The sequence below is a fragment of the Lepidothrix coronata genome, unplaced genomic scaffold (genome assembly GCF_001604755.1).
Source record: "Lepidothrix coronata isolate B3197 unplaced genomic scaffold, Lepidothrix_coronata-1.0 Scaffold16, whole genome shotgun sequence".
NCBI lineage: Eukaryota > Metazoa > Chordata > Aves > Passeriformes > Pipridae > Lepidothrix > Lepidothrix coronata.
The window spans coordinates 5,000,858-5,014,324 of NW_016690196.1; the positions used below are offsets into that span (position 1 = coordinate 5,000,858).

Below are 13,467 nucleotides of genomic sequence, written 5' to 3' on the forward strand. Positions count from 1 at the left end.
GCATTTGGATGTTCCTAATGAATTGTAAAGACCTGGAATAGCTCTTTTTTAAAGTGCCTAAAACTGCCCGTTTAAATGGACACAATTGTCAGAAATGTTGTTGGTGACAGTTTGTGAGAGTTCCAGCACTAAATGGGGGTATCCGAAGTTATCTTACCAAAAAACTTAACATTGTTGAATGTTAAAAATGTGTTTCTGGATGTGCTCTCAAAGGCTAACATTTTGAATGCCAGAATAAGGAGAAGATGAATTGTGCTCAGCAACTGTGTCTAAGAAACTCTGACTTCAAAAAAAGCTATGAAGTCAGAGAAAGGTTAGCTAGCCCATGTTAATCGAAACTCTTTTATCCTGCCTAATGAAGGGAAGCAACATCATAAAAGCTAATCCGCAGACTAGAACTGTCAGTACCATTACTAATTTCAGGTTTTGCTAAAAAAAAACCTGAATGAATTAATGATAACCTGATTTTTTTATCCCATGCAGGTTTCCTCAAGTTCTGGAAGCAGCAGGGCATTTGGTTGCTTACTGACCCTGAAACTTGTGCTCTACCTTGCAAAGAGCTGAAGTGGGAGGTATTCACCTTCACGTACTCCGCAGTTCTCTGTATTAGAAGAAAGAGACTTTATGTGCAGAAGTGGTTCAAGATGATGATGTAACATTGATAAAGCTGAAGCTCTTCTGAGAATAACTGACTTTCTAAGAGGCTTCTCCTTCCCCACCCCCTTTTTTTTTTTAAATAACTACTACTCTCAGAGTCTACAAACAAGATGCCAGCCAAGACACCCATCTACTTGAAAGCTGCTAACAATAAGAAAGGGAAGAAATTCAAACTAAGGGATATCTTATCTCCTGATATGATCAGTCCACCACTTGGAGATTTTCGTCACACCATACACATTGGAAAAGAGGGACAACATGATGTTTTTGGAGACATCTCCTTTCTGCAGGGCAACTATGAGCTTTTGCCTGGAAATGAAGGTGAAACCAGAGTTAGCCAGTCTGGTCTCCACAATGAATTCTTAAGGGCAAACAGCACTTCTGAATCCATGTTTACAGAAACTCCATCACCAGTGCTCAAAAATGCTATTTCCCTTCCTGCCATTGGTGGTTCTCAAGCCCTTACTTTGCCCTTATTGTCACCAGTGACATTTAGTTCAAAGCAAGAATCCATCAGGTCATCAAGAAATCCTAGGCTTAGCTGTGAGCCAGTAATAGAAGAAAAATTGCAGGAGAAAAGTAACCAGATGGAGGATGGAGAAACATACAAAGACGACATATGGGAGCAAAATGGTTCTTCGTCGCATTTTACTAATAGTAGCGACAGTCACTCATCCAGTTTTTCTGAACGATGCACTGATTGGCAAACAGTTGATTTATTTGATGACAGTCGGCTTTCATGTGAACTAACCAAGACAAAGACTAAGTCAGAAGAATCCCTCTCAGATCTTGCAGGCTCTCTTCTCTCACTACAACTTGACTTGGGGCCTTCACTTTTGGATGAGGTCCTCAATGTAATGGACAAGAATAAATCTTAGAACTGGTACTCCCTTGCTTCTTTATAAGTGATTCACTTAAAAAAAAACAAACAAAAAAGACCGTAGTTCAAAAGTAGATACTTAAAAAATCAGCTGTATTTGCAGTTGTTTGACGGGTTTTCTAAAAATATTCTTAAAATACTATTTTTTTACCTATTGTTTTTCATGATTTTTACTACAATAAATTCTCATATCAGGAAGGTGAATTTGAATAGACATTTTCAACAAACATAAAATGTTTTGAAGTACCAGTATTAATGATCAGAAACTTAAGAAACAGAGTTGGAGGATGATACTGATTGTGACATTTGGTTAGTTCACTTCTACGGGCTTCTGAATATGGGAGAATCTTTAAGCGTCAGAAAGGAGACTGATATTAATTATTCACTTTTATAAATTATTACAACATCACTTTACGTGTAGGCCTCTTTCTAGAACCTTGTGTTTGAGGGTTTGATAGTGTTTTTCTTCATTTTCCATAGTACCATTTCTGTTATAAATTCACCATAACTACTTTCTTGGTCTTATACTACTACCTTATATTCAGATATGAACAGTTTGAAGGCTTTTTCAGCTTGGACACCTGGTCCAGAGTCTCAGCTGCTTTAAATGAGTATGCACAAATTTACACAAGCTGAGGCTTGGGCCTGACACTGTATATGAAATGATATGTTGTAAACAGTGACACATGCAAGATATTATGGTTAAATTATTTTAAAAGTTGATATATATTTTCTATATGCATATTGGCTTTTTACTGCAGGGCCTACACATCCAGTATCTCATCAAAATAGTTGCTTGGCATTATTGGTGCTCTTCTGAAAAGTGTATATTTGTGTGTTTGAAAAGAAATATGTATTGATACTCCTGCTTTTTTCTTCATTTATTTCCACAACATGCTTAAACTCGCAGCTGATTATTTTAATTTTTGAAGAAGGCACTGGTTATTCACAATGCTTGTGATGTGTGCTGCAACAGCTAATGTTTTGGGAAATGTGGATCCTTCAATTACAGTACCTACATGGATTGCATAAATATCTTGTGCAATACAATAAAAAACCCTTTAAATTGCTATGTCTTTGTGGTTCACTACATAGCTTCACCACAACACAAAGTTTTGTTTTCTGCTGTAATGAAACAGACTAGTTGCAGAAATACGAGACCAAGGGGCACATCAACTCTACTATCTGAATTCAGTTGACTTCTCCAATTCAGTTTAGTTCCTGAGATTTCAAGGGCAAACTCCAGGGAGAGTATATCTGTATATCCCAGACCCTCTGGTATATACACTGATTTTAAGCAACTGGAGATAGGAGAGTAATACTTTGGTCCCAGTGAAGTTAATGGCAGACTTCCAGCAGCTTTCACTAAAGTCTTTAGGTAAAATCCCAATGCAATTTGGAGACTGTTCTTTGTTAGATAACCATATTTATCTGCATCTTCCTATCAGAACTTGTAAGTCACAGATAATTTAAGATATATTTATCCTTAAAATTTTGAGAGAGTCAATGCCAACTAAAAACATTCCTTCAGCGTGTTTTAGGAACACAGTCATTACCCATGTTTCTGGTTAAATGCATCTATTATTGTAGCTGCATGTCTCATTGGTGCACAGTCTCCCATATTTTTCCTGTAAATGAGGAAGTGAGATGTAGAATATTTAAGAACTGTGTTAAGATAATGTTTAATTGCCTTCATATTCTCTGTCTGTAAGCCTGGATCAGATTTCCAGGGCATTCATGATCTAAGAAGAATGGTGGTTCTGGGATTAGTGCTTTTTCTGTTTTAGAAAGCAAGTTCAAGACTCTGCTTGGCCACGTTTCTTATGGGACCTGGGGATTTAGAGCTTAGAATTTAGAAGAGAATGAGGCCAAAACTTGCCCTGGAAAAATCTGTCACTCATTAGCATAGGGGAAGTTTGGGTGAAATGAGGAATTAAGACATCTTCTGTGTAGTCCAGCTTCAAATGCCCTGATTAGAACATTAAAAGTACTTGCTGAATGGAAAGTCATTATCTTGCAGGACTTTCCAAGAAAGTATTCTCTAGAAAGCAAAACCAGATTCCAATAGCAGCTGTTGCAGTCATGTAATTTTTGCCTTGTCCTGCTTTATACTTGGTTTCCTGGCTTTGACTGCTGAAAAGTGTCCTGCTATTACAGGATTTTTTGGTCTGTATTGTTCTTTCTATGTGATTGTTCTTCTAAATTTGTAAATCCTCTAGTCTTGTGATGAGGGTGGGTGGTCTGAACTAAAATAATAGCGATCGCTCCAGGCAAAATGAACTACTGTGTTTTGGAGAAACTTTCCTCAAGTCAAGAGCAGGGCTTTTACACTGGCAAAACAGATTTCATATTTCTTTAAAGCCTTCTTGTTACTCCTCTCAGAAGCTGGATCCCTGAATTGTTCAGATCTGCTCAGTCTTACATGTAAAGACCTAGAAGATGCAAAATTGAAGTGTCTCAGCTTCTGTTCTGACATCATCTTCTCTAAAATACTGCTTTGTGTAATCTGATCTACCATCTCAGCTGTCAAAATACAGCTTGTCAGATCAAAACCTAAGTTTCTGGTTTGTGAGAACTTCAGCTCTCCTGAAGCCTTGACAGTTAGACTTTCCAAAGGGGAGTTACTCAGCTATTTCCTGAAAACCAAGATCCTGCCTGGCTGGAACTAAGGACTGGAAGGAGTTGCCTTGGATATTGCATCAATTTTCTGTGACCATGGGAAAAGTATGCTAACTGTACAACTGCACAAAAAGTTCCACAGCTGCTTCACAAGTCTTCTGATATTCCAGAAAGCACTTTTCCACCTCTTCTGCTAACTGAAGAACTACAGTGGAGGCCTAAAGCTGTAATCTCAATGTGCCAGAGGAAGAAAGCAGTAGCCATAAAGCATATGCCTAGTTCCTACATGAGTATTTGCTAAGTTTCACATTTGTACAATTCTACAAGCTGGGATATACACAGCGTGGTAGAAAAACATACCAGAAAGTCCCAATAATCATCCAATTCAAGAACCCTTGAGCTGTCCCAGCTCCTCTGCCAGCCTTCCTGAGGTGATTAGTATTGTGCTGGGGATGTCCGTGGGAGATGAAGAGCAGGGCAGTTTCTAGCAACGACTAAGTCCAGACACTAAGGAGAAAAACAAGCCCCCAGGCTAAATCTCAGCTGAAGGATGGAAAGCATCTTGACAAAAGGCTAGCAGACACCCTGAACTTGAATCCTCATTCTTGAAATTTTCATGTTCTGAGGGTATCTAGTTATTTCACCTGTTTAGCCGTACCACTACAAAGTATATACAGGACAGCACCACCTAAATTTGCTGGCAGATGGGTATAAATAACTGTGCAATATGTGAACATGATAGAAAAGGGCAGAAAATCTAAAAAGAAACCAAATCCAAAGACAGTCATAAACAAGTCAAAACCTTGTTTAGGGATGATTTTACTTTATAGTCCTTTTTCCTTTTTACATTTTTGGTGTTAACAAGGAAGCTAATTATCAGGCTTAGACCTGAAGGATGTTATCTAATTTGTATAAGAAATTCTCAACAAACAACAGAAATGGGCTGAGGCCAAGTTTCAGAAAAACATAGGAGATACCAGCTCATTTTTTTTTTAATTCCTGCTAAAATTAGTGAGAGAAAGATGGTTCACGTGGCTCCTTTTTTGAATGTAATTCCTGACCAGAATTGGAAGCAGCTGTTTGATATGTCTAATAAAAATAACCCAGATGCAAGCCTAGCAGAGAAGGTGCTGGATCTGGCATAGAGAGACCAAGTAGAGTTTGGATGATGCAAGAAGAAGCTGAGAGAGAGAGAGATACACTGGACTTTATTCCAAGGACAGAAATAAATGGTTGTTGTAGATCAGTTAAATTAGCAGTGACCTAACTTCTCTGCTTGCATCCATTTGCTTTTCCCTATGAACACAAAGTACATTAATACATCTGTTTTCTATAAACACTTTCATTTTATGTGTTTTTTAAAGGGCTTTCCTGACTCCAAATGTAAGGCTGGATCCATCACTAACTGCTTCTCTCTAATTAGTGTTTTTCAAGTGCTAGAAAATCAAGGAAGTGCCTAATACTTTCTGTTTACTTTTGAATATTTTAAGTTATTTTCTCCCTCTAACTGTTATAAAAAGACTGATTTTTTCCTGGTATAAATTAACATCAGTCCAATAAAATCATGGATTCGGATTTATACCAGGGTATTCTCAGAGAAATACATTTCCCAGATTATTTACACCAGAGAGAATGTTCTTTTTCATGGGTATATTGTAGTATGACCCTACACATTCTTCAACCTATTTATCTTCCTCATTGTCTAAGACAATCAGCTGATTGTCTTAGACAAGGTGATGTCTAAGACATCAGCTAGAGCTGATGCTCAGAGAAACTATGATTGTAGGTTTGTGGATGGGCGACTTCTATCCTGTGCTGTGTTTTCTTTGCTTCTTAAATAATCACATATTTAGGAACCTTTCTTCTATTGGAACCTCCTGTCAGGGTGAAACATGAGTGGTGGCAGATGTAGAGACCATCACTCCTGTGGCATTGCTAGGGCAGGGACTAAAGGCCCTGGGCTGAGATGAAATGGGACTCCTGAGCCCATGGACGGGGGTGGGGTCTCACTTGAGAACCCTTATAATCTCTGGCAGAATTTTGTAGGCAATCCTTTTGATCTGGGAGATGAAGTTTAATTCTGTCTTCAGTGAGTCACAAGCAGTCACAAAAGCTATCTTGACATGCAGTGAGATTTTGGTTCAGTACAAATGAAAGAGCCTTGGGCCTTTCACTGTTTGCTATCTAGGATGGAATGTCTGGCAAAGAAAAGTCAAACTCTTTTGCTCATTTAGCAAATTGCTAATGCTATTCCAGGGCACCTCACTGGAGAAAAAAGCACCTTAGCTGAAACCATTTACACCGGGCTCCTTAGACATCTGCCTAAAGGCAATATCAGAATCAAAAGAAACAAATGCTTGAAGTCCCAAACAAATATCACTGAAACTAACTGGATGTTAGTTATTTTTTTCTAATATCTATTTTCTTTATAGGAAACAGAGTACCAGCCAATAGCTTATACTTGTGAATGATGCTGAAGGATGTTAGCTCTGTCTCTCAGGGCTTCCACCTATTCCTTTTTGACAAAGCAGTTGGTGCAGTACAAAAAAATTCTGGGGATATATTCACTTTTTCTCCTCCTTAATTTCTAGTAAATTTTATCTGGTGGTTGAAAAAAATCGTGAGAATATACTGAATCATAATATTTCTATTTCCTCTCCTGGCAGAAACACATATCTGTAGTTCATGGTTCATGTATTTATGTTTAATCATCAAATACTTTCTAAATTCAGAAAAGCTTCACATCACTTGTTATTTTATCCAAACTGCTCTCGCTAGAAAAATGCAGATGGAGACAGCAACTTAACAATCCAGCTGTAAATGTTGACCTTCTGCATCTGCAGGCTTGCAAGAGCTTTCACTGCATTTGGCTTATGAAATTACTTTTGAATGTAAGCCACAAATATGCTAAATGTTAACTAAGGTTTTTTAGTGAGACTTCTACCCTGTGGCAGTGTTGCAGAGATCCTAACCACACTAAGTGCACACTGAGGAATACCATTTCTCATACTGGCAGTAACATGCTTTCCAACGCTGATCACTTGGCTTGCTCTGGAACACGGAAGGGAGTTTCGCCTACCAGTGCCGGGGCAGACAACCAAGCAAATAGGAAGAACTAAGAGAAGGAGAAAGATCCCTCCGACTACAGCATTATCCTGAACTTCCAAGACTCTCTTGGCTCTTCAGAATAAGAGAGTGTCATGGTTTGAGAGCCCCAAAATCCAATTCCCGAGTCTAAGCCCCCTTCCCACATCTCAGCCCAGTGTGAGATGGGTTTTCCAGGCACCACACAAGACTCAAAATGGGGAGAAAAGGGTTATATTACAATGACTGTACTCTGTACAAATGAATATTATAATACATTACACACAAAATCTCAACTATCTCTACCATGATAAAGCAATATTTACAATGGATCAAATCTCTTCTCTCTCCAAATAAAAGTCCAGGAGGGAAGAAGGAAGAGATCCTTTCTACTTTCAGAGCAGCAGTGTCTCTAGGGAGCCAGCACGGTGCTAAGTGTCCCTGTCAGTGCTTCTAACTGGGTGAAATTCTGTCAAATTAAGTGAAAAAATTTACAAGTAAAATGTTTGGAGGGAAATGCTTAGCCTGAAAGCATTAGCTAGGGCATCTAAGGAATACTGTTATATGGAAGTGCAGTGCTTTACTAGGCTATACACAACATGGTATTATATATGTTCAACAGGCTGTGTAAGATTTCAATCTTAAATGCCTTAAAATAATATTTTCTATAAAATCCCATTAAAAACTGTATCATTTGAAGGAAAAAAAATCTAGATTTTGCTCTCAGTTTGAACTATAATCAATCAAAAGGCAATATGATTACATGACTTGGAAAAGAGGCCAAGATGGGATAGTGATGGCCTCAGGAAATCTAATATTCGAAGATTACAAGCAAGGCATCTGACTTATTTGTTTGGCTAGTATTGTTTGTCTTTTTGGAACTACTGGGGAGCAGAGACTGTCTTATCCTATGTCCGGAGAGCAGTTAGAATAACCTGGCTGTTATCACAGTACAAAAAGTAATACAACACATGTCCAGCAACAGAGGGATATACAGTGCCCCATGACACCTTAGCAGAGATGTCAGAGGTCAAATTGTGCAGAATCAGTTAAGTGTGAACAGGTGCAATCAGACCACCATGGAATAACTTTCTGGTTAAGTTGTTGTAAATCAGGCATGAGACTCTCTACCCTAATGGTATCTGTAATCTTAAACCATCCTGTAGGCACAGAGTATCTAACAGTATTCCTAAAGCAAGCAAGAAAGAGAAACAGGCATCCCTAATTACTGCTGCATAATGAAAAATGTTTATCCTGTTAATGTTGTGGATTGCTCCCTTATGTAGGAGTAATCAAAGGATATTTTCCTTTCCTACAGTTATTGAATGAAAAGAGGGAAATTATAAGTAGTCTGCATATGGTGGTGGCATTCTTTCACCACATCATTTTATCAGGGGATTTTAGCAAGGGGATTACTTTGCACTTCATGCAACAAAAAATTGTCTCTGATGTCCCATAATCTGTAGGAGGCTGTGGCATTGCTTACTTAGTCTCAGTACCTTCACACCAACTTAAAAACTGTCTGGGGTTTTCCACTTAACTTAGAAATTGCATTGAGCAACAGAGACACCATGCACATGAAGGCTAAAAGCCTTCAGTGGAACAGCATCAAGACAAAGCTAAAGTATGCCTAGCTCCCCTCTGCCCCATATGTTCAGTTCCTTCTACAGAAAAATGAGCAAAAGAATGGAAAATTAATGTCTGCTTGGATCTTGCTCTGATCTCAGACAGGATGTTGCCAGGCATACCCCATAGCCAGAAGCCCAAGAGCACACCAGTTTATTTACAACCCTGAAGCTTTCCCCTGCTGGAAGTGTAGGCTTTACCTCTTCACCATGCACCTTGCAAAGTGTCACTCAGATTAAAGTGTGCCCACTGGGCTTTGCTTTCTGTGGGTCATATGAGAGGAAGCAAAGCATAAATTACACAGTTTTCTATTTGTAAGGGCTCCTCTCGCATTTTTAAAAATGGCATATGGATTAAGAAAAGGTCCTACTGCCTCCCTCTCTTCACAGTTAACTTGCATTTCCAAGATGCATTCTGAAAGCTTCCTTACTACATTAAATCATAACCATTCAACCCTTGGCATGTTGGAAGACACATCATGCCAGTGGGCAAATCTGAGAAAAAAACCATAAGTCAGTGGCTGACCCACTGGCTATTGCAGTTTTTTCTGGTATAGAATAAAAATCTATAACATTATATGAATATTATGACGTAAGTATGCACACTTATACAAATAAACCAACATTGCTAATGCATTAGGGTTTTTAAGAGTTTTCACATCTTTGGGAGCAGGGAGAAATCCTGTTGTGTGGTTTCTTTCATGTCTAAAAAGGGCTCCTTTCATGATACACCCTTTTCTGCATTGGGGGAGTATAGGCATACTAAAAGGGTCTCTCTCTGCTGTCTAGCTGCTTATTTTCATTCTGACTGAAACAAAACGAGCTTTCCAAAAGTACTTCAGGATCCCACACTGCGATTTCCAGACTGCATTTCTTTATAAAGCCAGGCTAATTGTGTACCGTGTTGTACCATAACAAAGTCTAGGAAGTCAGGCAAAGTATAAATTAATGCTCAGTTTGACTTAGTCTTTTGATATTCAGATGTGTGCTAAGTACAAATAAATTTAAATGCTATGGAGTCCAATTTTGGACTGTTTGTTCATTGTTTCTTAACACATCTTTTAATCTGCTGTGGACAATTCTATCTCTTCCTTTTTAGGAAATGTCTTAAAGATGTAATTTAAACTACCTCATAAAAAGTTCATCACTGTCAGGCAGAGATATGTACAATTGGGCTTGCGCATGGCTATTTTTTGGATTCTGTGAACTGTTTCCTTTTAGGGGAAAATCTATTGACAGAGCAAACTAGTCTTCATTTCAAGGGAGGTGAGTATATACCCTTATTTGCATTCTATACCTGCTTGTTCATACTCATTATACTTTCTACCAGCGTTCAATTTATATTAAAAGTATTAGTTGATACGTTCCAGCTTTTCAGATCAGCCAAGTCTTTTCATTTTTATTTGCAAAAAGTCTGCACATGAAGGAGTCAAAGTAGGGAGGACACACACTCTGAAATATTGAACTTCTACATTTTCCCCTCTAAAACTCATGTAATAATCTAGTCAAACACATCTCCTGGTTCAATCTACATTTCTTTTGAACATGTTTTCCTGTCTGGTTAAAGTATTTTCTAGTTACAAATGTGTGTGTGGTATAGGACAGTTCAAAAAGTTATGAAGCTTTTTTCACATTTAGAAAGCTGTGATACTGGGAAATATCCTTAGACATTCTAACTAAATAAACTAAGAGTTCATAACATGAGGTGCAAAAGAACACCTTGAAAAGTGAAATGTGATGTAGTTTTGGCATATTTCCTTCTCTCCCCAATGTGAGATGTTCCTTTAAATAGCATTTCACATACGTTTTATAAAACTCAGTGGTGTCTGGACTTGATAAAGAAAAGGAAGAAAAGAAACAACAAAATATCTCAAATCCATCCATAAAGCTGTAACAATTTACACATGTGAGGAATTCTCACAGTACCAACCAGGCTTAAGGGAATTTGGATTTCTCTACAGTAAAACTCTTTGACAAACTGAAAGCTGTAGACCTGACTCGAGGATAAGTGGAGTCCATGGTGCTCTGTGAATTTTCTTTTGCTATCTTTCAACTCATTTTCACAATGAAATTGTGTTTAGCTCCTGTGGAATGAAGGAAGAATTATTGCTTTAAAATATATTATCTATAGATCTGAGTGTTTGTCAGAATACAATCATAAATAGAGCTGTCTGTGGGAAGCTCTGTAAGTTTATAATGCTCCAGTGGTTCTGGGTTTGTCCCCTTCCTCCTTCCCCCAGTTACTAGTATCAAGGCCACAGTAAAGTACTATGTCTTTTCTGGCCACCACCCCTTGAGCAGTCTAGAACATAAGAAATGTATGCAGAAATCAATACTGAATTAGGAAATCCATTACAGAATCCCCAGTTATATTAGGTAATACATAGATAATACATAGGTGGCCTTGGAAGTTTCCCACTAAGCCCAGTTTAGATGATGGATCTGAAATTTAACCATGACAGGAATAACATCAGTGTACCTCAGAAAAAATTGAGTATGTCTTGAATTCATAGATAATCACCACTTGTTTTCTATTGTAACTTGTTCCTGATGTTTATCTTGGGGAAATTTCAAGATGATCTCATAAGTCTTCTTAATCTCATCCATTTATAGGATTGTTTTCCCCTTCTCTTATATGCACTGCTAGATCCAACTGGCCCAAACCCTTCCTACAGTAAGTGTTTTACACCAGAGATCATTTTTAATTGTATTTTATAAATAAATAGTTTAGATCTATGGGTAAGGTTACCCACTAGCTGAATATGCTGAAAGAGAGTAACTGATACTTTATAGTCTGCCTGTATACTTTATAATGTACTAGATGAACGGTTTCTTCTGATCAGACAGAATATAATGAGGAATTTAAAACCAGCAAATCTAGGCCTGATCATAAAGAGATGTGGCTCTAATGCTTTGCTTCTGTCTGTTTAAGTCTTGTGAAGAGGAGTTAGTAATTTTAAGACAAGCCACACACCCAAGCAAGGCCTCGCTGTGTTGCGTGGAAATGTGGCAGCCAAGCAGACACCTCTGGATCAGCAGTAGGACAACACAAAGAGACTATCTTTAAAGACCCTTTTTATCTGTTCTGATTAGAGTATTAAAAGGAATTTCATCAGCATGAGACTATTAGGCCATGACAGAAGTCTAAGGTATAGTCTCTGGATGTAGTCCAGCAGAAAGAGAATTCTAGGAACAGCCGTAAACCTGCTCATATGTAAAGGCAATACAGCACAGCAAAACGAAGTAGCTCTGAAATTATTTTCCTAAGTTCTTAAGATGTCTAAGAACACAATATCCTAGAAGAAACTGCTCTGAGGAACTGGTGACGAATTCTTCATTAAAGGTAGGTACCTGCCCATGTTTCTCAAAAAAATTTTTAAAAATTAACACTTTATAACAGTTGTGAAAACCCCAACCACACTTTTCCCCAACTCTTTCTCTCCTCAGCTGTAGAAGTAGTAAAAAAAAATCATTAAAATTAGAGCCTGTCTTTGAGCCTATTACACTTAAGGTAGAAAATCAAACAAATTAGTTTTATATTTAGTTATGAATGCAGTAAGATCTGAAGCTTGTCCTTAGTTCTACAGTAACAATTTCCCAATGCAGTAAAGCCAAGTCTCTTTTTGTGTTGCTCACAAGGGAGCCTGGGCTCATTTCATTGTTTTTGTGGGATTTATCTTGTGTGAAGGTCCTGCTCACAGCTGGAGAGGCAATGTCTGGAGTTATTTCAGTACATGTTTGTTTGTAGACTAGGTCTTAAAAAGATAAAACTGCATTAAAGAATCACAGTTAACAAGACTGATCATAGCTTATATATAGACCATTATGTAATAGACCCTTTCATAGCAAGGTCAAACTCCATCTTAAACCCTTTGTTTCCACTGCTGCTGTCATAGGTCCATCACTTCACTCTTGCAGCAACCTTCTTGTTTTTACATTCTAAAATCATTAAGGGTCAGTCTGTACCGTTGTGCCAGTGCTGTCTTTTAACCTAAAAAGCTTTTTCTCCTGGTGTTTACCTCTCTTCACCAGTGTATTTGTTGTCAGCTTTCATTTTCTCCCTCAGTCTTAATTTTACTAGACTAAACAAGCTGCTCTATTAAATCTCTTAAAAGGCCTTTTGTTCTCTGATGATCCTTCCAGCTCTTTTCTGCAAATATTCCAGTTTAAGTTTATCCTTCCTGTACACACATGACTGTGCAGTTTCCCAAAAGTGATTTTGCCAGTACATGGACTTCCCAATTTGTAGTGGAAGAGCCTGCTAGAGACTTGGGCCTGAAGAAGCCACTACAGGCTGCAAAGCAGTGAAGTGAGATGCTAGTGCTGGCTTTTGTTGCTAAGTAGAACGTCTGTCATGTGGTGAACCAGTTAGAGGCTACATTAGCTTCTGTGTTTTTATTCCTAGCTAGTGTTATGGTAACATAGTCCTGAATTCCTGAACTTAGACATCCCTGTGGTCAGACCTACTTCTGGAAGGGAAATCCAGCCTCAGGCGTAACCAGACATTATTTGGATACCTAATAGCACTGAAATGCTTGAAAGAACCTAAATGTGTTTGAGCATTTGTGTGAATTAGAAGTTTTCCCATAGTACTTACCTCTT

The 13,467-nt window shown here is 38.2% G+C and overlaps 1 protein-coding gene across 4 annotated transcripts in view; it reads left to right on the forward strand.

Moving 5' to 3' along the window:
* The window catches only part of CDC42EP3 (CDC42 effector protein 3), a 27,012-nt gene extending 24,403 nt beyond the window's left edge, over window positions 1–2,609 (forward strand). For all 4 annotated transcript variants that reach the window (XM_017806824.1, XM_017806823.1, XM_017806826.1 and 1 more), the window contains one exon: window positions 484–2,609. In XM_017806824.1, the coding sequence (XP_017662313.1) occupies window positions 768–1,535 (768 nt within the window). In that variant the 5' untranslated portion in view covers window positions 484–767 and the 3' untranslated portion in view covers window positions 1,536–2,609. The remainder of the gene's footprint in view (window positions 1–483) is intronic.
* The last annotated feature ends 10,858 nt before the right edge of the window (window positions 2,610–13,467 follow it).